Source organism: Cervus canadensis, chromosome 24, assembly GCF_019320065.1.
Source record: "Cervus canadensis isolate Bull #8, Minnesota chromosome 24, ASM1932006v1, whole genome shotgun sequence".
In the NCBI taxonomy this organism is placed as follows: domain Eukaryota; kingdom Metazoa; phylum Chordata; class Mammalia; order Artiodactyla; family Cervidae; genus Cervus; species Cervus canadensis.
Window position 1 is genome coordinate 5257819 of NC_057409.1, and position 25992 is coordinate 5283810.

General features: G+C 59.5%; 1 protein-coding gene across 6 annotated transcripts in view; it reads right to left on the reverse strand.

Annotated features, from left to right (window-relative positions):
* Positions 1 to 697: 697 nt before the first annotated feature.
* WNT4 (Wnt family member 4) overlaps positions 698 to 25992 on the reverse strand; it is a 29126-nt gene continuing 3831 nt past the window's right edge. The window contains exons 1-5 of one of the 6 annotated variants that reach the window (XM_043445988.1): positions 20535 to 22606; positions 14198 to 14433; positions 5013 to 5144; positions 4745 to 4887; positions 698 to 3656 (exon numbers count right to left, since the gene is read on the reverse strand). In XM_043445988.1, the coding sequence (XP_043301923.1) occupies positions 3189 to 3656; positions 4745 to 4887; positions 5013 to 5144; positions 14198 to 14321 (867 nt within the window). In that variant the 5' untranslated portion in view covers positions 14322 to 14433; positions 20535 to 22606 and the 3' untranslated portion in view covers positions 698 to 3188. Of the gene's footprint in view, positions 3657 to 4744; positions 4888 to 5012; positions 5145 to 14197; positions 14434 to 14924; positions 16778 to 17775; positions 19816 to 20534; positions 22607 to 25992 lie in introns of those variants that run through there. The other 5 variants (XM_043445986.1, XM_043445989.1, XM_043445984.1 and 2 more) reach the window with 5 other exon arrangements.

Sequence of the window (25992 nt, forward strand, 5' to 3'; positions counted from 1 at the left end):
TTTGTGTGTCGCCCTGCTATCCTGAAAGCACTTTGCTTTGGCCCTTTTATGCCCCACTACATGTCTGGGAAGCCAAGCACACGGTAGCCTCACTGTTTGCCAGGCTGGTGTGGGTTTGGGGATGGGGGTGGAGGACCATGGCCCCCTTGGTAAGGATGAGGACTTCATCCACTGGACTTGGATTCCTGAGAGGCCACCTTGGGCCTCGCCCACAGCTGTGACAGAGTTCTGTGGCGTTTTCCATCCAGACTCCTCATCCTGACTGGGCTCCAATCTTGGAGTTTACTTTTAGCCACGGGCCTTGAATACTTGTGTCCTTAGGCAGGAACTAACTTCTTTTCCATTTGTTCCCCACCTCCTCAATGCCCCCCCACTTTACCAAACCCTCCTGTCCATCGTATCTGTCCCTCCTTTTCACATCAATGCCCAAGAAGGGTTCTGAGACCTTGGATCAGGCCAAGGTTTGAACAGTTGATCATGGCTCGGTGAAATGCAGATACAGCCTCTGGGTGTTAAAGATGAATTCCAGATAGCAGGCCAGTAGGTCCTTAGAGCCATCCAGTCACTGACTCAGGAGAGGGAGCAAAGAGGGTCCCCATATATAGAACTGGCTACTGTGTATCTGCTTTTCCACGTCCTTCCCCAAGTCTCTCTGGTCCCTCTTCTACAAAAAAAAAAAAAAAGTCACTGCCACAATTGCAAGATAAAGAAATAATCATTTTATCGTGCACCAGACTATTTCATGAGGATGTCACAAAGGCAAGGAGCCTAGTATAAAAGTCAGGGCATGGGGTGGGGGCAGCAGGGGGTAGCAGCATCCAGAACTGGGACTCGTCCAGCCCGAGGCCTCAGAGGACACCTTGCCTTGTGATCGGACTAGTGGGGAGGGTTTCGGGCAGGGCTTGGACCCTCTGGCCAGCCTCCAGAGTGGGTGACTGTGTCAATCCTGTGCTGGTTCCTCTTTATTTGGACAGTCTGGAGTGGGATGTGTCCCAGGAAGCTCCATTTTCCTGCAGCCGTGGAGCCCTTTGGGGTGCTGGTGGCAGCAGTGGTAGGGGCTGGGCAGAGGTTGCTAGAATCTAGTCTGCTTCACTGAGGCTACACCCTTCGAAAGCCACAGGAGGATCAGCTTTGAGGAGCCCCCTGGTAGGTGGAAAGGTGAAGCCTGTGAACAAGCACAGACCCTGTGCCTTCTTCCTGGGGCAGTGCCTATCATACCAGCATCCAGCCGGGATCTACTATGCCCCTGCCTCTGAGGACAGGACCTGGGGTGGGGGAGGGGTCTTCACCGCCTCCTTTGTGTGGGTCTGGCCCGTGCCAGTGAGGGATAGTGTTTTTCCCTGGCGCTGAGACGACAGCTGAGCAGAGCCCGCCAGAGGAGCAGTGAGCCCAGCTGGGCAGCTAACCGTGGGGACACTGAATCAGCTCAGCTTTCATCCACATCAGAGTCTGCCTGCCCCAAGATTATCCCAACGTTTGAATGTGGGTCCAGCATCTCACTTGGTTTTGGCCTTCTTCTCGGATGGACACTGAGCAGAGAGCTTGGCTAGGGGCCAAGGGTGTTGACCCTGTCTTCGTGAGGGAGCCAACACCAGGAGGCACAAACCTCCAGGCCCGGAGAAGCGAGTCTAACAGGCCAGAGCCTGTGTTGTGGATCTGGGGCTTTGAATTCAGATACTGAATCTTGGAGCCAACAACTGGGAGTCTGAGAACCTGCAAGGGGGAGTCCTGAACCCCAAGAGCTCAAACCAGGAGCAGAAAGCCTCCATGTTGGGGCAGCTTGGAGAGCGGGCTGGAGTGAGGTCCCCGGGGGGTCAGGAGCCCACCTGAGAAACAGCTGGGTCAGGCCGGGGCTTGCCATGTGCAGGCCCTGCCCACAGAAGCCTGGGCCTGTGGCCTGATGGGTGCACAGGGCCAGGCCTAGGCTGTGGGGCTGGCTCTGAGGACGCTGCTTCAGGCCCCGCGGCACCTGGGAGCAGGGGTGCGTCCGTGCTGAGACCTCGCTTTGTCAGCCTGGCTGCTGGCCCCCGCTTCCCTCCGAGCCGGCTCTGCCCTCCCTGGGGAACCACGTGGGCTCCAGCTCGGCCTGTGGTCTGTGGCTCCTGCTGCTGGAGTCCCGTCCCCAAGTCTCAGACGCAAGGGGGCCCTACAGTCTCTGGGACCTTGGGAACAGGCTCCCAGGAGGAGGCCTGGCTGGAGGGCTGTTCTGGCTCCGTGTCCGCATCTATGGGTCCTGGACCCAGCCGAGCCTTGCCCTTCGTCCTGTGAAACGAGCACAAGCGTGCGTCCCTGTCTGGTTGGCCTCCCAGGACTGCCGCGGTCGTCCAGTGAGACGGCCCAGGACAGGGCCTGGAACAGTGTTTGCTCAACAGATGTGACTAAGAGAGTGAAATGAAAGTTGGGTGAGGGCTTTTGCACATGGCCCTTTCCCGTGTATGACATTAACGTTCTTAATTTCACGGAGGAGCAGCCCCGTGAAGAGTCACCGTGAAGGCCGACCTGGGGTCTCCGATCCAGGCTGCAGCTGTATTCCTGTCTGGGAGGGACCGGGGGGAGTGGGGGGCGTCTCCCGCTCTGAGGGTCGGGGTGCTGCAGCCTGCACTGGTCCTGGCCTCATCTGCTGCTCTTGCCTGGAGGGGCCTACAGAGATTGAACCGCCGGCTGCCCATGGAGACCTGGTGTGTCTACCCACTGCTTTTCCAGGGGGCTTGAGAGATGATGAGGCCGAAGCTGCCAGGGGCCCCCGTGTAAGTAGGGGGGGTGTGTGGCTGCCATCTAGATGGCACCGTTCCCCTGCCACCCGTCTCCCTGGACGGCAGGGTCAGTCGGCACGGGTGGCTGGGACACTCTTCGTTACCCACCTGAAGTCCGCAAGTAGAAAAACGGGTACAGATAACAAGTGAGTGGTCAGCAGCGGCCACAGTGGACAGCCGGAGGCACGCGCAAAGTCCCTTTGGTCAGTGGCAGCCACAAAGGCCCCGGCTTCAGGGCGGCCCCAGGGTCGGTGCCCTTGGGGCCGCCCGCCCGGTTCGGGCAATAAATAACAGGAGGGACCCAAAAACCAAACCAAAACAAAAAATAACAACCAGTATCTTTTGGGGCGGGTGGTGGCTGGCAGGGGGGACTGTTTAAATTATCGGCCTTCCCCGGGGCCACGAGGCGGTCGCTGGGCGCCGGCCGGGCGGCGGTCACCGGCACGTGTGCAGCTCCACCAGCCGCTGGCACTGCCGGCATTTGACGAAGCAGCACCAGTGGAACTTGCAGCTGCAGCGCTCGGCCAGCTCCACCTGCGCCGTGTGGAAGCCGCGGCCGCAGCACAGCAGCTCGCAGCCGTCGATGGCCTTGGATGTCTTGTTGCACGTGCGGCCCCGCGTGCCCAGCACGCCGCTGCGCACGTCCTGCTCGCAGAAGTCCGGGCTGGGCTCCAGGTACACCAGGTCCTCATCCGTGTGCGGCTTGAACTGCGCGTTGCGCGGCACGAGGGCCCTGGAGGAGCCCACGCGGCGGGGCTCCACCTCCGTGGCGCCGTCGAACTTCTCCTTCAGGGCGTGGCCCACCTGGCGGAAGGGCGGCACGGCTCGCCAGCACGTCTTTACCTCGCAGGAGCCCGACACCCCGTGGCACTTGCATTCCACCCGCATGTGTGTCAGGATGGCCTGCGGGGGAGGGGAGGGGAGAGGGGTGGTCAGGCGCAGCGGGGGAGGGGGCGGTCAGGCGCGGCGGGGGAGGGGCGGGGGGGAGGGGAGAGGGGCGGTCAGGCGCGGCCGGGGGAGGGGCGGGGTGGGGGAGGGGGAGGGGCGTCAGGGCGCGGCGGGGGAGGGAGAAGGGCGGTCAAGGGCGCGGCGGGGGAGGGGCGGGTGGGGGGAGGGGAGGGCGGTCAGGCGCGCGGGGGAGGGCGGGGGGAGGGAGAGGGGCGGGGGGTAGGCGCGGCGGGGAGGGGCGGGAGGCGGGGGGGGAGGGGAGAGGGGCGGTCAGGTGCTGTGGTGGGGGGCGGGGTGGGGGAGGGGAGAGGGGCGGTCAGGCGCTGTGGGGGAGGGGCGGGGGTGGTCAGGCGTGGCAGGGGAGGGGCGGTCAGGCGCTGTGGGGGAGGGGCGGGGTGGGGGAGGGGAGAGGGGCCGTCAGGCGCTGCCGGGGTGGGGGGGCACGGCTGGGGAGGGGCCGCCGGGGAGGGGCCGCCGGGGTGGGGCGTGGACCTCGGAAGGGGGCGGGCGAGGTTGGGATGCCGCCGCGTGGGAGAAAGATTTAGGGGGGCTCTTCCTCTGTCTTAAAGCCCCTTCTGTATGCTACAGGAGCTGCTCATCTAAGCGGGAAACAGGCCAAGATACTGTCCTTGGCGTCGGGGCCGCTTGGGGTTGATGGAGGAGGGACCTTTCAAAGGGCAGTGTCATTGGAAACAGTGACAGCTGATGTGGGGTGGGGTGGGGGGGTGGGACAGGGCTGCGCTGCACCAGCCACTCCAGGAACCTTGAGGAGTAGGCATTGAGATGGCAGACGGGGTCACAGTCAAGCCCCCGGTCCTGGCAGGGACACAGAGCCAGGGGTGGGAGCTGTGTGTGTGACGGGGGGATGGAGACACACGCCTGTGTGCACATACGCGTGTGGATGGCCCTCACACCTCCGTGAGGCCTGCTCACCTGTCTGCCCTCTCGCCACGCCCCCCGCCCCACAGGAGGGGCCTGGCAGGGAGCGTTTGGGGACCTTGCCGAGCCTGTCCTTCCCAGGCGGGGAGGGGGGCCCACGCTACCTTCCTGCCGGCCTCGTTGTTGTGGAGGTTCATGAGGGCCCGGCTGGACGAGGCCCCCTTGCTCCTCTCGCGGACGTCCACGAATGATTGGGAGAAGGCCACGCCGTAGGCGATGTTATCCGAGCATCCTGACCACTGAAAGCCTGGGTGGGTGGCAGGGGGCGGAGGGGGCACCCGAGACCAAGGGTGAGTGAGGGCCCGGCCCAGGCGCCCCATCCACCCCCCGCCCCGGCCACCCACGTACGCCCTCCCCAGCGCCCCGGCTCACCCTGCGGGCTGACCCCATGCACTGTCCGGTCACAGCCACACTTCTCCAGCTCCCCACTGCTGCACGCCCGCGTCACCGCAAAGGCCACACCTGCCGAAGAGATGGCGTACACGAAGGCCGCCTCCCGAGTCCCTGTGGGAGGCAGAGGGGGGCAGGGCTGGGTCCCAGCGCTCCTCCCGCCCGGCACCCTCCTTTATAGAGGGGAGGGGGAGATGGGACCCTCCTGGACGATGGCGGCCAGGGAGACAGACAGCAAGGCAGCAACTCTGTGGAGCCACGAGTCAGGCTGAGCTGACACTCTCAGCACACCGGCGACCGGGCACATCAACACCCGCCGGGCACTGTTCTGCAGTCTTCACACGCGCCGGGCATTTGTCTGCCCCACACCCGTCAGGTGAGTACACCTGTCATCCCCATTTTCAGAGAGATGAGCCAACTTGTCTCAGGCCTCACAGCTCGTGGTTGAGTGGTACTGGTCCAGCTTCAGTGCTCTGAGCTACCCCCAGATCCTGTTCTCACGGCCTCTCCGGGAGATGAGTGATGCTAGGCTGGGAGAGGTGAATTAACATACCAAGACTGCAGGAGGCCCGGGCTGGGCCTGTCTGCCTGGCTCTTCCTGTGCCTCTTCTAAAGTCTCCGAGAGGGTCCCCTGCCCTGCGAAGCTGCCCTAGCCCCTCCCCGCTGAGGCTGGGCCCATTTCTGAGACCACCTTGCTCCCTTAGACTTTTGAGGGTAAATGGCAGTAACAATGGTCCCGCTGCTTACCAGGCAGGACCACTGCCAGTGAGGGGGTGCCCTCTACCTCTGGAGAGCTGCCCCTTTCACAGATGGCCCGGTGTGGGTTTGGGGAGGGGGGAAGTGGGTCCCAGTCGCCGGTCAGGAAGTGACAGAACCAGGACCCAAGCTCCGGTCCGTCCGCCTCGCTCCCTGTCTCTTCCCTTCGGCCCCCTGACTTCTTGGTGGTTCTATTTTGGTGTCTGCCCTGTCTCTCGCCTGAATGGGTGTTTTTATCCTCCTAGGAACTGTGCCTCAGGGGGTGTAGCTGCCGTGCAGGCTCTTTCTGGGGGTGGGGGTGGTGGGAGGGGGGTATATCTGTGTGTGTGTGTGTGTGTGTGTGTAACGCGTGTGCACACAGCTGGCTGGGTGTGTGACCGGACAGGCCCTGCACCTCTCCTGGGCCCTGTGAGAGCCTCTGTGTGCCCGTGACTGTCCCTCTGTCTCTTGCTGGAGTGTCCGTGTCCGCAGGAGCGGAGGGGGCAGGCTTTGGGCTCGCGGTTGGCAATTACCTCTGCGACACCCAGGCCTGTGCTCCCGGCTGCCCCGGGGAGCAGTCGCCGTGGTCAGGCGGAAACAATCACCTCCTGTGTGCCCGCGTCTGTGGGCAGGGGTGGGAGGCAGCCCTGGCCCCCGTGGCTCAGGACACCCTGTTCTCGGTCCGGCCCTTGAGCGAGGGATCGTGCCCGCCGCCCACTCCCCACGGCCTGCCCGCTACCGTGGTCTGGCCACTCTGGGCCAGCATGAGGGGGCTTGGCCAGAGCCACGGGGGCCTTGACAGCCTGAGACAGAATCCTCTCCAAGTTAATCGAGGTTAATAGCAGGATCATGTTGGTTGGTTTTGTGCTGTGGCCGCCCAAAGAGAGACGACTTTAGTTTCTGGTATTTCTGGTATTTCCAGGCCTGAACCAGCACAAATCTTTGCCCCAAAGACCAAGGGGGAAGGGAAGGCAGGAGGTAGGGTGGAAGGGACTGGCAGGGTGGCCCCAGCTCCTGGCCGGGAGCGGTCCTGTCTCCTCTGCTTCTCTGGGCCCTCAGGCAGCCCCTAGCCTGCCCCAAGCTCTGGGCCTACCCTCTCCCCTGCGTGCTGGGTGCAGAGTGCCCCGTGAGGTGGTCAGGGAGCCCCCGCCAACACCCATCTGCCAGAACACCATGCCCCCTTGTTCTGGCCTTGGTAGCAAGGGCACTACCGCTTGGGTGGAACAGAAGAGGTTCTGGAATGAAGATAATGGCATTAGCTGAAGCTTAGAGAGAGCTCACTCTGTGCTGGGCGCTGTCTGAGCACAACAACCCCATGAAGTAGAGACTTTTGCTTCCCATTTTACAGATGAGGAAACTGAGGCACGGAAGGGTGAAGCAACTGGTCCAAGGACACCCAGCCAGGAAGCCGGGGAGCCAGAATTCAGACTCGGCCAGCCTGGCTCCAGCGTTTCCACCTTGACACGGTCCTGCCCCCCAGAGGAGCCCAGAGTCCTCGGGAATAAAGAGCCCATCTCATCTCACCTCCGTTTACGAAGCCGTGAGCTGTGGGACCTGTCCAGTTCCCTTGTGGGTTCTTCCTGGGGGGATGGTGAGCAGTGCTCAGCACAGGAGCCCCCTCTTCCGCCCCCACGGCCTGGAGGATGTGACCGAGCCCCTGTGTCCTGAGAGCTGATGGCAGCCGTGGCGGCCTTCTCTGAGCCGCCCTGAGTCCCCGTCCCTTGACTCCAGCGCTGTGGCTCCTCCCAGTTCCTCCCCTGTGTCCCGGCTGGAGCCTTGCTCACCCGTGGGGCACCCGGCAGCGACCGCTGAGACACAGGACAGGACTGCGGTGCGGCGGTGAGGGCCGCCGAGGGGAGCTCCCCAGGGCCTGGTAGATAACTGGTCTGAGGGTCTGCGGTGCCAGCTGCAGGGGGAGGACAGTCCTGGCTTTGTCCTCCTGGGATGGCAGAGCCAGCGAGGGAAAGGCAGAGCACTCGAGGGGGCTAGCAGCTGCTCGGAGCTCCTGCCGTTTCCATAAAGCCGTTTGCTCATCCAGCCCCTCATCCGTTTCCACATCCAGCCCCTTTCTTCCTGCTCTTTCCTGTACCTCCTTCCCTGGCTCCAAGGGTCTAAATCCTGAGCGTCCTCTGGGTCCCACCTCACTGCCCTCTTTTCCAAGGAGCGAAGGCTGCCTACAGCTGGGAAATTCAGAGTTGTCCTCGGGATCCAGGGATAACTACCCTTTCCGAGGGCTTCCCACGTGCCAGGGCCTGTCCATGTGCTCATGATGACCTGAGCCACCCAGCTATCTCCAGCTCTGCTCCTGGAGGGAAAAATGAGGCTGGGTGGCTTATCCAGGGTCCTTCAGTCAGCCAGCGGACAGGCAGGAACCAGGGCCTGTGTGTTCGAGCACGTCACGCGCACTGTCTCCCCAGATGTTGGAAGGAGGACGTTGGAGCAGGAGGGAGTGTTTGGAAGAGAGGCTGAGTTGGGCTGGAGAGGAAACCGCGGGCACAGGGATCCCCCGGGGCACCAGGCAGGTGTCTGTGGCACTGTCATTCCAAGCATAACTCACATGTTTCCCAAGCGCGCCCAGCGGGAGTCCCAGGGAGGAGGGGCAGGGCAGGCTGGCCTCCGAGAGAGTCCTGACCTTGCTGTCTTCCCATCCCTGCCCCTCAGTCTGCCTGTCCAATTCCTTTGCTATCTTGTCAGCAAAAGTGGATTTTTTTTTTTCTTGAGACCTCCTCCAGGAAGCCTCTTTGGATTTCCAACACAGTGTAGGACCGGGGAAAGAGTAAAGACGCTGGAGCTGGACAGGGTCATGTCGTGCCCTTTTCCAGTTCTAACATGGGGAAGATAACGCTGCCCCGGGAGGCCAGGCCCTGGCGCTTCCTCCCACCCCCCCATCACGGAGTCCCGGGACTCCGGGTGCCCTCGCTGGCTGGCTCTCCACTTTGACTGTTTCGGCTTCTGAATGTCTTGTGTGGCTTGTCTGCAGCCAGATGGGAAGCTCCAGGAACCACACTATCCCTCACCGCCTCCCAGTACAGAGCTGGCAATGACAGGCCTTTCTCAGCTCCCTGGAAATGGAAAGGGGTTATTGGGAGGAGTGTGGATGCTCAGCCAGGCAGGCCTGAGGTCTGGGCCCGGCTCGGTCACTTCCTAGATGTGAGATTTTGGTTTTCGTGTCCAAAGAATGGGGCTGACATCGTCCTGACCTCTTCAGGTGGGTCTGGAAATCTACTGACGTCAAACACAGGAAATGCTTAGTCACTGGCCCAGAGTATGAGCTTGAGACAATAGCTACTGTGAATGTTACTGTTGGGTGAAATTAATGCCATTTTATTCATTTACTAACAAGTATCAGTAGAGCAGTTATATCCCGAGGGCCACTTGTCCGTATATTGGCCACTGGGCCAAAAGCTTCCTTAGGGTGGAGACACCGCCTCCTTCACCAGATGGTTACCTGCTGTGAGCCAGGCCCTTTGCCAGCACCAGGGAGGCCCAGAGGAACCTGTCCCCAAGGAACCCCTAGTGCGGAGTGTCTCCAGGGTACCCCCTCCCTAGGCCTCCTGTGACTTATCTGATGGCACCAAAGGCTGGCTTGAGAAGTCCCCAGGAGACAGGCGTGTCGTCGCCTTCTCTGGTCCAACGTGATGGCAACATCGAGGATGAAGGTGAGAGCACAGGTGTCAGTGAGTCGCAGCCCAGAGAAGCATCTGCTTCCCACCTCCAGCCTGATGCTGCCTCCGGGAAGAGGCACCGGGACTTCCCTGGTGGTCCAGTGGCTAAGACTCTGAGCTCCCGATGCAGGGAGCATGGGTTTGACCCCTAGTCAGGGAACTAGATCCCACGTGATGCAGCTAAGACCTGGCACAGCCAAATAAATATTAAAAAAAAAAAAAGATGCCCTGAGGTTTGAACTCGGGGACAAGAAAGACAGCCTGGGCTGAAGCTTCACTTGGCTACGACTCATCACCTGTCCAGGTGGCAGCCAGGGCCTGACAGGGCCGCAGACCTCAGGGAGCCCACTCTCTCAGGACAGGGGTGCGGTGGGGCTCACAGAGTGGGGTGCAAAAAGGCGGGGGGGTGGCGCCCAGCATTCTCCACAGAGGGAAGGAGCGGGGAGCCGAGGACCTGGCTTCTTCCCCACCTTTCTGCATCCTGCTCGGGCTAGCCCTGCTCAGAGACCCCCGCCCATCCTGTTCACAGTGACCCTGAACTTTTACCAGACCGCATGGCCTCTCCCTCCCCGCTCAGGCCCTGGGCTTTCGTCATTCCTTCCACAAATGTTTATCAGTTACGTGCGCAGATGCTGCCCCAGGCATGGGGATCCGGCAGTGACCAGACCGCACAGAGGCCATCCCACATCTGGCCCTGAGTGCCTGCCCTGCCAAGAACCTCCGCCTGCCCCATTCCTGGCTGCCCCCCGCCCCCTGCCAACTTCACCAAACTTCTGGCGTAGTCTCAGCCTGGAGCGCGTGGTTTGGCCCTGCCTTACACACTGTCCTCATGGGTCACCAGTGTCACCATCCGTCTTGCCTCTGTAGGCCAGGAGCGGAGGGGGGTCCACTGCCTGGGGTTAGAGGGGGTGCAGGGTTAGAGCCGTGCTGCCTCAGGCAGCGCTGGCGGGAAGAGCCGTCCCCACCCCCGGGAGTCATTCAGGCATTTGGAGACATCACCTCTGAATCCTGATGGGAAGCCTGGCGTTGCCCCCTCGCCCCCTTTCCAAGGGATATGCCGCTGAAGTTCGGAAAGGGGATGGACCTTGCCCAGGGTCTCACGCCTGGCTCAGGTCTGGATCTGGGTGAGTTGCACCCTCTCTGCTGCACCTCCTTTCTCAGCTATAACATGGGAATAATACTAACACACTTGGAGCTGTCCTGAGGGTGGCTGGATGTGAGGCAGTGCCCTCCACAAATGGGGCTCCTTTTCTCCTCCAAGTATGGCCTGGCTCCTAGAGGGATCTGTGACCAATTACCTTTCCAGGTCTGAGGTCATGACCCCAGCCAGGCAGCTCATGAATTTGGGAACCGGCCAAGCTCCCTGACCCCAAAACCTGGGAACTGCGAGAGAGGCCTGCCCAGGCCAGTGCTGCCCCCAAAATTACAGCATCTGGTGATGATGGGTGGCTTTTCTGGGGCCAAGGTCCACCCTAGATGGTGACGCCCTATGAGTGAGCGCAGGGGAGGGTCCCACTGACAGGTGAGGACACTGAGGCTCAGAGGGCGGTCCCTCCCCCAAGGTCGTGCTGCCCACGCTCTTTCCCCAGTGTCTCATCGACCCTGGGAGGGACGGGTCCCTTCTCTTGTTCAGTGGGGATAGAGTAAGGCTTTCCCAGGAGGCATTTTACTAGCGAAGAAAATGGAAAATGCAACAGTGAGGAGATGGACTGGTGGGAAGAGCTCAGACTCCTCCAAAACATGATGGCCCTGGCCTGGTGTGGCTGCCTGGTGTGATGGCCTGGTATATCTGCCTGGTGAGTGCCTGCCCTGACTCGGCCCCGAGGAGACTGGACGCTTGACTGAGTCACTTGGACTTTTAGTCCCGAGCAGGCTCCAGCCAAACCTGGTCGAGTCTTGGCGTCTCCCTGAGCTTGCTTGGGAGGGTCAGGCTCCCTCCCTGGTTCCTGGCGCAGACACAGGTGAGGAAAGCACATCTCAGCAGGGTCCCTCACCAGCTTCAGGCTGCACTGATCCGCGCCTCCCCTCCTCTGCCCCTTGAGTCCATGCCCTGACTTGCTCTCTGCCATTGGATGGCATCCATCGACTGTATCCTCCATGCCAGGCTCGGCCATGTGCTGGGAAGCCGGTAAATGAGACATCTGTCTTGCCTTGAAAGAGTTCTAGGTTTAGGGATGGGGGGGTGGGGGTGGGGTAGGGGAGAAAGCCAGCACAGGTCAGTGTGAAAGGTGTACTGAAAACCGTGTGGGCACACGTGGTGTAGACAGGGGTGTGTGTGTGTGTGTGTGTGTGTGTGTGTGTATTAAGGGAGTGAGAGAAGGAGAGAGAGAGAGAAATTGATGCGTCAAATGGGTTAAAATGTAAATAGCTGGTGAATCTAGGTAAAGAGGCGATGGCAATTCTTCATAGGAAAAACAGAACTCATATGTTCAGAGAACAAATTGGTGCCAGATGCAGAAGCAGGAGGTGAAGGAGGGCAAAATGGGTGAAGGGGGTCAAAAAGTACCAACTTCTAGTTATAAAAATAAATGCATCATGAGGATGTGATGTCCAGTGTAGTGACTGTAGATAGTAATATTGTATTTAAAAGTGGATGAGAACGGAGATCTTAAAAGTTCTCACCACAAGAAAAAAATGTCTACATCTGTGTAGTGATGGATGTTAACTAGACTTTCTGTAGTGATCAGTTCATAATATATACATATTATTGAATCATTATATTATACCCTGAAACTAATATAATGCATGTTAATTATTCCCCAGTTAAAAAAAAATAGGAAGATGAAACGTGAATAAACTGAATAACTGTCACATAGAAATCTTTTTATAAAGAGTACATGGGGGGACTTCCCTGTTGGTCCAGTGGTTAAGACTTCAGCTTCCAGTGCGGGAGTCATGGGTTCTATCCTTGGTTGGGGAGCTAAAATCCCACATGCCTCAGGGCAGCCCAAGATCCAGAACAATAGAAACAATATTGTAATAAATTCAATGAAGACTTAAAAAACAGCCCATATCAGAAAAAAGTCGTAAAAAAAAAAAAAGTATATGAGAATTCCTTGTACTACTGTTGCAAATTTTCTCTAAGTTCGAAATTATATCAAAAAACAATTACCAGAAAAGGGGGGAAAAAACACCCCAGAATGAACAAAGAGCTCTGGGGCCCCGAGGAACAAAGCAACGCCCCTGCCTGCAGGAGCTGGGAAGACTGGAGGAGGGAGAAAGACAAAGACTGGCGGAGAAAGAGGACGGGGTGTCTGGATGGAGGGAACAGCATATGCAAAGGCACGGGGTATGAGAGGGCCTGGCGTGTGAAACCCTGCCCATCTGTTCACCAACCCACCTGGGACACAGAACACCTATTGTGTGCCAGGGGCTTCCCAGGCCCAGGGCCTGCTGCTGAGCCTAGGATCTGGGCCTCAGCAGACAGACAGACACCCTGGTCCCGGGAGGGCCTCAGCTCCCCGGCTGCGCCCTGGGGCTCTGCTTCTTCCACGAAGCAGCAATGTTCAGTTGGGCCAAGCACGATCGTGCCTTTTTTGGCCCCTGCCAGCTCTCAGGAGAAAAGCTTCCAAATTTCTATCGCAGTCGGTTTCCAACAACATCTAAATGGTTTGCCACAAGCCCGGCAGTCCCAGCCTTCCAGGACCGCAGGTGCCAAGACAAAGGTTGGCCCAGGAACGCCCTCCTGCTGCCCAGGCACATCAAGGGGCCTGTGGACAGTCCGTGGCCCAGAGTGTCAGTTTCACGCTCAGGAAGTGGTAGAAAAAGAGGAAGCTGGTTCACAGCGCGCCCTGGAGGACAGCGGCTTGACCCGGTGCCCTCCTGGGGAGTCTTCCAGTTGCCTGGAACGTTCTCTATGCCCTGGCCCACCTTCCTCTGGCTTGAAGGCCTTCTCATGCTCCTGGTATCAGCCGAGGGCCCACCTCCTTGGGGAAGCTCTCCCCCTGAGCACCTGCCCTGGCTGGGGCCAGGTCCACCCCGGGCTCCTGAGGCTCCTGTGTCCCCTCACTGTGGGTAAGACAGAGCGCGACTTGGAGCTGGACCGCGTGGGCTCAAGGCTTGGCTCAGCCGCTTTTATCTGTGACCGTAAGCACATGACTTAGCCTCTGGGTGCCGTAGTTTCTCATTTGCAAGATGGAAGCCTATCTCAAGGGGCCAGATGAGTTCGTATCACTTAAAACAGGTCAACAGTTTTTGGTCTCTTGCTGGTGCTACGGGTGTGAGGGCCACTGCTGCAGCTGGGCCGTCAGCATTGCCTTGACCTGAGCCGGGGAGGACAGGATCCGGGTGGTGTTCTTTCCGGGGTCTCAGGGCTGGGCATGGTCAGGTTCCCAATAGCGTTTGTCAAAGGTACTGAGGAACAAGGCGGTCTTGCCTAAGGCAGGCTGAGCTCTAAGGTAAAAACAGCGTGGGGCTGGAGGTCTGGAGGCCCCTGGATCTGATTTCTGATTCTGCTGTTCACCCTCTGAGGAGCTCCAGGCAGCTCCATCCTTTCCCCTGCCCAGGCCTTGGATTCTGACTCTGAAACGGGATGATGACCCCAGGACTGAAGATGCTGCCCGGGGTATTGCGCTACAAGTGTCAATGAAGGAAGGCCCTCCTGCCTCCGACCCCCGCCTCCGCTGCGTTCTGCTCACTTCCGGCCCTCCACCTGCCATCCTGTGATGAGTGATGGACCGGTCAAGCTACTCTCAAGCACGTGACGCCCCTCCCCGCCTGCCCGCCCCCCCAGGAGACGCCACCCGCGCGCGCGAGCCCCGCCCTCACCTTGCGTCACCACCTTGCCGAAGACCGGCAGCGAGTCGAGCGTGGAGCAGTTCCAGCGCCGGTTCCGGAACTGGTACTGGCACTCCTCGATGGCGAGCTGCGCGCCGCGGCGCACCGAGTCCATCACCTCTAGGTTCCGCTTGCACAGCTGCACCTGCCTCTGGATCAGGCCCTTCAGCTTCTCGCACGTCTCCTCCTCGGAGATGCTTCCCACCGACGACAGCTTTGCTAGGTACCTGGGGAGAGGGCGTGGGTGGGGGTGGGACACCAGGCAGAGCGCCTCCCCTCCTCCTCCCACGCCCAGGCTGAAGCCCCGCCACCACCCCCCACCCCCCAGCCCCGCCCAGGGCTCTGGGAGCCAGTTTGTCCCAGCGATGAGTGCCTGGAGGAGGTGGGCTTCTCTCTGGATTCAGGGACAGCCCTCCTGCCTGGCTCCCAGAGGGGCGGAAGTGGGAAGTGCTATCTTGTTCAAAGCTTTCATCTCGGCTGGAGTTAAACAAAGCCGGGGGAGCCCCAGGAGAGCCGCTGACAGAGCCCCCGTGGGATCCTTCCCCACCTCGGGGCCCCTGGGCGACTGGCATCTGGTCCCCGATGTTACACCAGACCTTCCCCACTCCAAGCCCTGCATGTCGAGATGCCCTCTGTCTGGGAGCCTTGGAGCCACTGTCTGGTCTGGTGTGTCTCTTTCCCTCATCCCCAGGCAGGGACCCCCGCGACCTAAGCCTACCTTCTGGCTACAAAGGCCGCGATCCTCTTTGCCAGTCATTTCCCAGGGCCCCCGGGCAGAGACCAGCATCACAGCAGTAGCACTTAGGACAATGTGTGCAGTGAGGATGGGGGGCTGGGGACGGGCGTGAGGGAGTGTGAGATGAAAACGGAAGTGTGCCAGGCTTCCCGCTCAGCCTCTGGGTTCTTTACCGCCCGGGGATGAGGCACCAGCACTTGCCCAACCTCACAGGGTCGGAAGGGGATCTCAGGCCAGATAACATGGCTTTCTGTCACGGGACCCTGGGAGCAGGCGCATGTGAGAGGGGGCTTTACTGCGTCCATTTCAGCGGAGGACAGGCAGAGCATTGCTGTTTTGTTTTTGTAATCTTTTGAGCACACCACATGGCATGTAGGATCTTAGTTCCCCAACCAGGGATCAAACCCACTTCACCCCCAATCTATGAGTTGACAATTACTGTGCCCATTTTATGGACTCCAACATAAAGGCTAAGAGGGTGACATGCCCAAGGGAATCCAGGTAGCAAGTGAAAGAGCCAAGCCTCAGACCCCTCTGACCCCATGGGCCTTTCCCCTGCCTGTCCTCCTCCGTGAGGGCCCCGGAAGGCTCTACTCTGGCTAATGACGATGACTTTGTGATCTGGGCCAGGATCCAAGGGGCCCCGGAGCAAGATACAAGAACGCTCACCGGGGTGGGAGCAGAGCTGGGGAAAGACCCTGTGAGGAAGAAAAGTGGTTTCTCTCTCAAGGGAAGGGTGTGCACCTACTAAGTGTCAGTATTTCAAAGCAGGGAGGTGGCCGTCGCAGTCACCCAGCTTGTAAGGAAGAGCAGACCTGCATCGGAGTCTGGGTCTGGATGACCCTGAGGCTTGTGCTCCAAACTCTGCCCCTCAACCTGCCCCCAGCCACCCATCCCAGCATCCTTGGCTGAGGCTAGTGCACATAGTAGGCGCACAAGTAGCAGTCTGATGGTGGAAGAAGAGCCGAGTGGTGACTCTGGAAAGCCTTTTCTTCCCCGGCCCCTCTTTCTGCCTCTTCAGTGGGAGGTGCACCTGGTTCCTCCCAGGTTCTTGGAGGTGCAGCAGAGTGCACAGAATCACAGCCTTTGGGAATGAGACAGATGGTCTGGTCCAGACTCCTTACCTTACTGGTAAGCTCAGAGAAGGAAAGGGGCCTTCCCACCAACTTCCCACAGGAGACTCAGACCCCTGCTCTACCTACCCTCAGCCTCAGCCCCAACCTCACGGATCCAGGGCTTTGAATATAAAGAGAGGAGGTGCCCCACTGCACCAGACTCCACAGTGAAACAGCCCAGCAACCCAGGTCTCCTTGATGTAAGAGCAATGGTTCTCCGGGGGTGGAGGTAAAGATGCTGGTACGTCTCACAAGGGAAGCTTCACAGATTTCTATCAGAAGAAGGATAAAGGGGGAAGGTCGCCACTCTCTGGGACTCAGTTTCCCCACCTGTAATGTAAGGGGGAGACTGACCACCATTTGTGGCCAAGTCAAAGAACTGTAGTCGGGCACTACAGGGATTTTGGATGTGAAAGATGGTCTAACCCGGGGCCTCAGACGATGGGGTGTGAACTTGACATCTGTTTACCGAGTAAAGGAATGAATAAATGCATGGTACCCAGATAGAAAATCACACAGAAATCCTAGTAAGACATGGGAGATTTTTTATAACAATAGCAATGAGAATAACTAATTTGAAGGCTGAGTGGCAAAGGACGGATGCTTTTGAATTGTGGTGCTGGAGAAGACTCTTGAGAGTCTCTTGGACTGCAAGAAGATCAAACCAGTCAATCCTAAAAAAGAAAACCAACCCTGAATATTCATTGGAAGGACTGATGCTGAAGCCAAAGCTCCAATACTTTGGCCACCTGATGCAAAGAGTGGACTCATTGGAAAAGACCCTGATGCTGGGAAAGATTGAATGCAAGAGGAGAAGGGGACAATAGAGGATGAGATGGTTGGATGGCGTCACCGACTCAATGGACATGAGTTTGAGCAAACTCCCGGAGGTAGTGAAGGACAGGGAAGCCTAGCATGCTGGGGTTGCAGAGAGTCAGACACGACTTAGTGACTCAACAACAGCGTCAATGGCCCTTAATCAGGAAAGCCTAACACTTTACTTACATGATTGCATTTAATCCTCAGCAAGCCAATGAACTCCCACTGTATAGGGGTTAAAGACGGAGGCACAGAGAAATATTTTGCCCTGTGTGCAATGTCACGTGGCAAGTAAGAGGCAGAGTCAGGACTTGACCCTGGTTTTGCCCGACTTCAAAGCCTTTGGTAGAGCCAATATTCTTTAAAGTGGCTCAAGGACTGGAATGTCACCAGTGGGCAGAGGCTGCTGGGAGCTGGGTTCGCTGGACCTAAGGATGCGGGCCAAGGTGTAGATAGACGGTGGGTCACCTGTGGGTTGCCAAGCTCTCCCCACCGGCAGTGTACCATCAACAGCTGGATTCTTTTTGTCGGGCATGGGGGCTGGATCAGAGTGATGGTTCTCAAATCTGTGCAGCAAAACATTTGCGGGGTTTGCGGAAAGCATAGGTGTCTGGGCCCCACTCCAGGCGGGGCTTGATGGGTGTATGGGTTTTTTAACGAATTCCCTGCAGCAGCTGTGAAGCCAGGCTTGCACCCACCTGGAGGGGGCTTTAGGGGAAGCCTGTGCGTGACCACTGGTGGTGTTCCCTTCCCAGTCCCCGGGAACCTGATTCTGGCGCCCTCTCTCCTCCTCACGGCTGCACCAGCCCCCTGCTTGCTGGGCCTCCCTGCGCCTGGCTTTCCTGCTCCGGGAAGTGGAGGTAACGATTTCCATCCCCAGGCCGCTGGGAGAAGTTAACCTGGTGAGATGCGTCTGCTGCATCTTGCTCTCAGCTGATTTCTGGGTGTTCCGCGACTCTGAGGCTCTCGCCCTTCCCTGGCAGCTCTGGAGGTGGGAGGTGGGTGGTCTCGGCGGGAGGCAGTCCCCCCTCCCTCACTCTCCCCCCATTCCCTGCCTTGTGGGAGGCTCCTAGTCTTTGCTACTGGGTCCTGCCTGGAGAATGCACAGAGGCTTGGTAGCGTCCCTATGAGGCCTGGGCAAGACGCCTGAGAATCTCAGAAGGGAGACGGGGGCTCGGAAAGATGGCTGAGGGTCCGCCGGAGGGTGCCTCTGCAAGGGGAGGGGGCCCTGTCTCCCCGGCCCAGCTGTGGAGCTGGCACCACTTGGCGCTCTTGGCCTGCAGGGGGCGCCAAGAGCCTGGCTACTGGCCATGGGCCAGGTCCACGTTGGGAGGCCACGGGGTGATGGGGGACTAGGAGTTGGGCCTACAAGTTGGATCCTTTCCTGCTCAGATGCCAGGGCTGGCTTCTAGGAGAAGGTGGTGGGGGGCGGTGACATGGGGGCACAGAGCTGGCTGGCCCCCACCTCTGCTCTGCCCCCCTCTCGTGTCTGGCCGAGGGGCTAGGGGAAGGGCAGGGCAGGTGGTGTGGAAGCTTGGCTTCTGTGTCCAAGGCCGGGGTTCTCCGGGCAAGGCGAGCAAGCTGGGGAGGCCTGGCCGAGCCACCTGCGTGTGGTGCGACCTTGGCCCAGTCCCCGCCCTGTCGGAGCCTGTCTCCTAAAGGTACTCCTGCAGATGAAAGGGTCAGAGCCTGGGGGGATGGAGGGGTTTAAGCTGCAGAGGCCTTAGGCCCCATCCCATGCAGGCTGATAGATGGAGCCCCTGACACTGAAGACGGGGGACATGGACCAGGGAGCCCCCTACCCCCCACCTGCCCTCCGCCTGCCCCTGCTGCCGCTCCGAACTCAACGAGGGACACAGGCTGAAATAACAGTGGAAGGGATTTAGGGGTGAGCTGCCGGCCTGCCACGGCTGTGAGTCACCGGGACGGCTTCCAGGAAGAAGCTGAGAAAGCTCTTCCGCTGGGGAGTGTCCCTGCCCCCCAAGACTGGCACCAATGCCCACCACCCCCAGCCCCTGCTTTCATCTGGCCCCTCAGCTGACCCCTCCCATGGTTTGAGAAGCAGAGCCCTAACCCCGCTCTGGTTCTCACAGATCCCACGCTCTTGCCTGTAAAGGGCTGGACGTCAGAACTGGGAATGGAACTGGGACTGGAGAAGGGGCGGGGCCTGGGACCCCAAGCCTCATGGGCTGTGGCCTGTGCTGCTTCTTCGGTTAGGATGCCTGGCTTCGTTTTACAGATGGGCAAATGGAGGCCCAGAGAGGGGGCGTGGCGCCCCAGAGTCACACAGCCAGTGAGCAGCAAAGCTGGGACGCAGACCCAGCTCACACGGGCCCTTTTCCCCGCCTGCACCCCGGTTGTGGATCTGCCTCGCTTGATAGCTGCAGGGCGTCACGGCCCGCTCCGTGTGTGTCCAGCCTGCGGCCTCCCCGACGTCCAGCACAGGCTGTGACCGTAGAAGGTGCTCAGTGAGTGCTTGCAGCATAGATGGGGGACCCTGTGCTCATGAGGTCCCCGCAGCTCCCCTCCTGCAAAGCGCTCAGGAGAGGGGAGGGCGGGGGTGACGGAAGAACCTGGGGGCTCCTTGGCCGTTCGGCCTGCGGAGGACTTAGAGAGCCCAGCGGGCAAGGCCCAGCTGGTCCCAGGGGCCTCAGGAATGCCCTCCCCACACCCTCAGGTGGCTCACCCTTTCCCCCAGAGACACGCGTGCCGCTCGCTGACCTGGGGCTGGGCCCGGCTCAGATGTCAAGTGCACTGGCCATTCCTGGGGGAGATGCGGAGTGTGGGGCCAGCCGGTGGAGGGCCTTGGCCACCCCTGCCTCTTCCCTCGTTGGGGTTGCATTGCTCCCATTTAGGCTTCTTCCGGCCTCTGCTGAGCACAGGCTTAGCCATTTACCACTCGCTGCCCAGGGCCACCCAGGACTCCAGCCACAGCCGTGCCATCGATCAGGTTACCCCCCGCCCACCCCCCCACCCTGGGCCGCCCTGCTGCCAGCCAGCGCGTGCCCCGTCTCCTCCCGTGGGGGCTTGGAGTCCAGCAGGCTCCTCCCAGGAGGCCCTCCCCGCGGCCCGTGCCTGCCGCCTGCGAGGCCGGAGGGCCCTTGGCCCTGCCAGGGAGATCAGATCCTCTCAGCCACCTGCTGTTTTCATTAGAAACTAAAATTAGCTGGGCTTGTCCCAAGCTTTTCCAGGTTTGCTGGCTTTTTAAAAAAAAAAAAAAAAAAAAAAATATATATATATATATATATACATATATATACAAATTCCTAGAGGAAAATCCGCACCTCTCCACCTCCTGCCCTGGCTCTGGCTCTGCGCGTCAGGAGGACAGGGGACGGGAAATTGCTGGAGCGTTTGGGAGGCCGGGCGGATCAGTGCTGTGGGTCCCGGCCCCGCTGCGGGCAGGTGGGGGCTGGGAGGCCGGCCCGGGCCTCTCTCTGCCCCCTCCTCCCTCGGGCCTCCCTGCTGCCCAGGCCGCATTTAGAGCCTCCCGAGGAGCAGTCGTGCCTGCCGGGCGACACCAGGAAGGAAGGAGGCCAAGAGACTGGGAGGAGGAGCCGGAAGGAACCGAGTGCCTGATGATCGGAGAGCTGCCCGCCCAGGAGATGCGGCCGGGTGAGGGAGAGGGTCTGTGACCCGTCTGGGCCCCCCGGCGCACCTGGAGGGTGGGGAGTCCCTGGTTCCCCAGGAGCCGTCCACATCCCCAGCTGTTTTCAGGCCTTGGGGGGGCTTCTGTCCCCGCAGTCTCCGTCTCTGTAGCGTCCCTGTCCCGAGACTCTCATCCCTGCCCGTGGCAGGCGGCGCGAGGCACTGCCCAAGAGAGATGGACGGACTGGGTCGGCATCCCGTCTCCGTGTCACTGGCGGCAAGAGCCTCTGTGTCTTCCCCTCTAGGATGGGGAGAAGAATAATTCGGGTCTCTGGAGGCTGAGGTGGGTTAAACAGTCACACAGCAGTTACGCCTCTCCTGTTGGCAACACGATTATATTATCGTTGTTCCTTATCATTAGTATGCTCATCAGCAGTATCAGCATCCCTGCCCTCTCAAAGCCTCTCCTTAGTCCACTGAGCTGCAGCCTCTTCCGGGGGACCCCAGGGTGGTTTGGCTCATTTGTCTTCTTTGGCTTGGCTCCATCAGCTCCCTTCCACCTGGGTTCCCAGCCCTTCTTTTCAGCTGAGCATCCCAGAGGGCAGGACACACGCCCTTCAGGGTCAGTGGGTCACTTCAGCCTCGATCCCAACCATTGATGGTTGACGGGATCTCCAGTCTTCAGAGAGAGAGGGTGTGTTGCCAGTGGTCCTGGCCCATCAGATGGGTCCTCTAGGAATGGGGGTGACTGAGGAGTCGGGGGATGGTGCTGTTAGGAGATTCAGAGCTGGAGACCCTGGCGTGAGGATGGCACGGATAGTGGTGTGCCCAGGGAACCTGGGAACCATTCTTGGGACTAGATGATGGGAAGAGGGACCTTACGTCCCTTGTCACTTTGCTCCTCAAACAACAGTCACGTGCTCCACTATATCTTTACATGGGCGCGTGCATGCTAAGTCACTTCAGTCGTGTCCACTCTTTGTGACCGCATGGACAGTAGCCCGCCAGGCTCCTCTGTCCAGGAGATTCTCCAGGCAAGAACACTGCAGAGGGTGGCCATGCCCTCCTCCAGGGGATCTTCCTGATGCAGGGATCAAGCCTGCGGCTCCTGCGTTGCAGGTGGATTCTTTACCACTGAGCCACCGGATAAGCCACCTTACATGGATATAGAGTCATAAATTCACGCAGGATTCTCCAGGTGGGTATCATCCCCTCTGTTTTACAGATGAGGAAACTGAGGTTCAGAGAGGTGTGTGTTTCAAGGCTGTGCAGTCATTCAGGGACAGTCAAGACTTGAAAACAGGTCCTTCTGGCTTCTAAACCTGGGCTGTCTCATCAGGCTCCAGCGATGGCCCAGGGCATAGAGGACTTGGTGGTTTGGCATCAGTGGGCACTGGTCTGAGGAAGGTAGTCTTATCCTTCCATTGATAGGTCTTTCTAGAGACCCCGTATCTTCCCTGCCTGACAGTGAAGGCATCTTTCAGGGGCGAGGGGTGCTGGAGAGGATGATGCCTCGGAGGTTACGTGGCCGCCTGGACAGTATCTGGGTCCATGACCTCTGCAGCTTCTCAGGCAGTGGAAGGAGTTGCTGCTGTTGGCCTGAAAGCCCTGCAGGGGTAGCCGGCGAGGAGGGGCTGGCCCTGGAGATGCCCGCAGGGGCTGTGGGGTGGTGGGTGCTGCCTCCATGCCGCTCTTCTCCCAGACGGAGCCCAGCTCCATGCAGCTCTCAACGCCCACGTCAAGTTCTCTTTGCTCCAAGTACTTTTCCTCAGTTGCGAGTGGAGTGACAGCCTCCCTGCAGCCCAAGGCCCCGCTCCTGTCCCCTAGGGTGCTGTCTGCACCCCCCACCCCTATCTCCTGGCCCCTGGCTCCCTTTACTCCTCATCCTCAGAAGTCTCAGCACCCTGATCTTCTGTCTCTCTTTTTATTTTTTTTAAAATGTGTTCAAGAAACATCTATTGAGCAAGGAGTCATAGCACGCACGCAGAACGGGGTGATCTAGCTGAACATGTGTGACAAATCAGCATTGAAGTATTTTGCATTTGTTTCTTCATCTCTACCTCGATGGAAAGAAGATGGGTTATCGTTGCAGTGTTACAGTCCCGGAATTGTCGTCTCTTCCTCTGTCTCGACATCTTACTCCCAGTCCCACATTGCCCCCACTTCCCTACCTGCCATTCCTGCCCCCCCCACCCCCATTTCTTATTTCCCATCTCACAGGATTAGGTCCCAGGGGAGCTGGTGGCTGACTCAGGGCCAGCAAGTAGCAGCTCAGACCTGAACCTGGCTGGTTCCCGAGCTGCGCCAGGAGGGAAGAAGTTTCCTTTTCTCTCTAGGGGAAGGTGTGGCTGTGGGCCCAGTGGGCGGTGAATTTAAGGCACTTCCTGACCTTGCTCGCCCCCGAATTTGCCAGCAGAGAGCGTCTCCCTTGCACAGACGCATTCTACCCTCCTCCCTGGAGTACCTTGCCTGCCTTGGAGCCATCAAGCTGTTGAGTGGTCCTCCCCTAGCTGGGCTGGGGGAGCCCTGGGAGAGGGGTGTCAGGAGGGATGGGGAAGCCTCATGAGCTGTCCGGGGACAGTGTGGGGGGCTCCCTGGAGTCAGGCTCATGCCCTGTGTCTTTAGGTTTCTAGCGAGTTCCTCGGCCTTGGTGCACCCTTGCTCAAGGCCCAGGCCTGGGGAGCCGGCGGCTAAGCCCACACTCGCACCCCAACAGGGCTGGCAGGAAAACCTGGGCTCCTCCCTTGTCGCTCATCACCTCCAGCAGGGATGACGGGCAAGGGGGGTGGGCTGTAGGCCTGCTTTCACCTGCCGCAGGGAAAGGTCCGGAAGGCAGTCAGAGACCTCAAGTGGGGTTCCAGCTCTACCACTGCTGTGCCCTGGGACCCCCAGGTGCCTAGCGCGGCGCCTGATGGAGAAGAGGTCTGGACAAGGAAGTGCGCGCCGCCATCAAACAGGGCTCGCCAGGCACTCGCCCTCCTGCTTGGAGGCTCCGGGAGGAGGCTGACTCGAGCACTTGCAAGAACCTCTGACTCTGATGGCTGAGATTCCGTCCTCTCGGCCCCAGGGTGCCAGAACAGCCGGGCATCCCTGACTCAAGGGGGTGCCCTGAGGTCTCCAGTCCTTGTAGAGGAGTTCCTGAGATCCAGTTCTGCAGTGATGTGTGTGTGAACACAGTGAGAAACGGTCCAAGAGGACCCTTCAGGGTCACAGCGGCAAAGAGGCCCCTCTGGTCTCATCAGCGGATTCATGCTGCTCCTAAGGGGCCTCTCCAAGTTCCCTTGTGAGCCGAGAGCTGTCAGGGGTGTTCCCTCCCTCCTTTTACTCCCCCCCACCCCCCCACCCTTTGCCTCTTTTCTCAGACCAGGTCCCCTCCGCTGCGGGGGTTCTGACTTGGCCAGGGAACTAACAAGCGTTTGGTTTCGAGTTTGCCAGGAGACGGGGGAGGCGGAGAGGGGTTTGGGAGGGGGAAAGGGGGAGCTGGGGGTCACGGCAGGGAGCGAGTCTTCTCCCGGCTTTGGCTGGATCACAGAAGATGCAGCTCAGGACTCAGAGATAAAACCTGGCAACTCCTGTGGAAATCTGGACAGCAACCATGGGGTCACAGCTCCGCCTCCCAGCTGAGTCCGCCGAGCGGCTCTTGCAGGCTTGTTTGGAGTGGGGGCGATGGGTGGGCAACTGTCACCCCCCACCCCCTCCCTCATCGGCGGCTGCCTGGCAAACTCCACGCCTGGTTGGCTCAGGTCAAGCCCTTCTTCCCAGAGCTGGGGACGAGAGGATGAGGCTTGGTGCAAATGCTCAGTTCTCCCAAGGCACCCACAGGGCCCGAGCTGGGCGAGTTTCAACAGGTTTGGGGAGCACTGTCTTGTCAGATGCTGAGTTGCTCAATTGCTAATCCAGGGTTGAGGGAAGAAAGTCAAGCCACAGCAGACAGCTGGGTCGTGATTGCTGCTTGAGCAAACCCCTCGGGCAGAGCCTGGTCCCGGGGCCCTGAGAGGAGGGTGAGGGGAGAAAGTGCTCTCAGCCTGGCTCTGAGCGGGTGCCCTGGCCCAGAGCTGCGGGCCAGAGCCTCGCATCTGCTGGGTGATACCCACTTTGGCACATCTGAGCATCACCCGTGGCTTGGGGCAGTAGGGCAGAGCCTCCCTCCCACTCCAAGTGGGAGGGCCCACATCAGATGGGGCCTGATGTGACAGCAACTTACAATCCTCAGGAGTGAACAGGCCTGTCCTCCCTTTGTTCATGAAATGTTGACTGAGAAGCTGTTACAGGCCAGGCGTGTGCCAGGCACTGAGGCTGCCGGCAGGCGTCTGTGCCAAAGCCTCGGCCCCTGGAGGCTTCTAACCTTGCAGAAGGAGCCACGTTATTTGGAAATGGCAGCCCCCTCCCGTATCCTTGCCTGGAGAATTCCACGGACAGAGGAGCCTGGGGGGGCTACATACAGTCCATGGGGGTTGCACAGAGTGGGACACGATTGAAAGACTGAACAACAACCACATATGATAGGAAACAGTTCTCTAAGGAGAGGATGGAACACCAGGAGATCTGGACATCTGAGAGCAAGTCAAGTACTGAGCCTTGGGGCATGTGGGATGTCCCTTGGGGAAGTCACTGCACCTCTGGGCCTTTGAAGTAGGGTTGAATATGGATTCCCTCCTCTGAAGGGGAAGGGGGTTCTTATAAGGAAGTGGGTGTGAAAATGCTTCGTAAGTCATTGATTCTCAACCAGGGTGATTTTGCCCTCTAGGGACATTTGACAAGGTCTGGGGATATTTCTGGTGGTTCCCTGGCTGGCGGAGGGCGGGGGGCAGGGTGCTATAGGTGTCTGGTGGGTAGAGAGGCCAGGGATGCTGCTAAACATTCAACAATGCACACCACAGGCCCCAAGTACCAATGGTGAGAAATCCTAGTGTAAACGGTAAAGCGCTATGGGTGTGTCAGTGACTATAATTCAACGCCCAGAGCCATAGGAGGTGATCCAAGGGGGTGGGCTTTTGCTCTTTAGAAGGGAGCAGGTTTTAGCCAGAGACTAGAGAGACAGTTCCTGGGGGCGACAGACCACACCTTTAGCTGCGGGGCCGGCACTGCACGTCTTGGCTGGCTCTGGCCTCACCCGGCCTGGTGAGCTGTCCCCAGAGTGCCAGGCACCACTCCACTCGTGGGCCGGGGAGTGGCACCGCACCCCGCGCCCTGCTGGGTCAGCAGGCCTACGGGGACTCGGCCCGGCGATGGGGCTGCACATCTGTGGGGAGTCGGATCCAGTGTGGAGCGATAGGCCTTCCCCAGGGGCGCGAAGGGTGCTCCTGGTAGCATCCCCTCTGGCTGGCAGGATTTGCCCAGGAGCTGGGCTGGCCTTCCTGGCTCGGTGAGGCTCTCGCAGGGGCCCTGGCTGAACACCAGGGAGGCAGCAGCCGGGGATCCTCCCTGTGTGATCAAGGTCGCAGGATGTGGACGGCAGTTTCCCAAGACCCTTCCTCTCCATCATCTCTGTAACCGGGAGTACAGCGCAGTGACGGCTGCCACCGTTT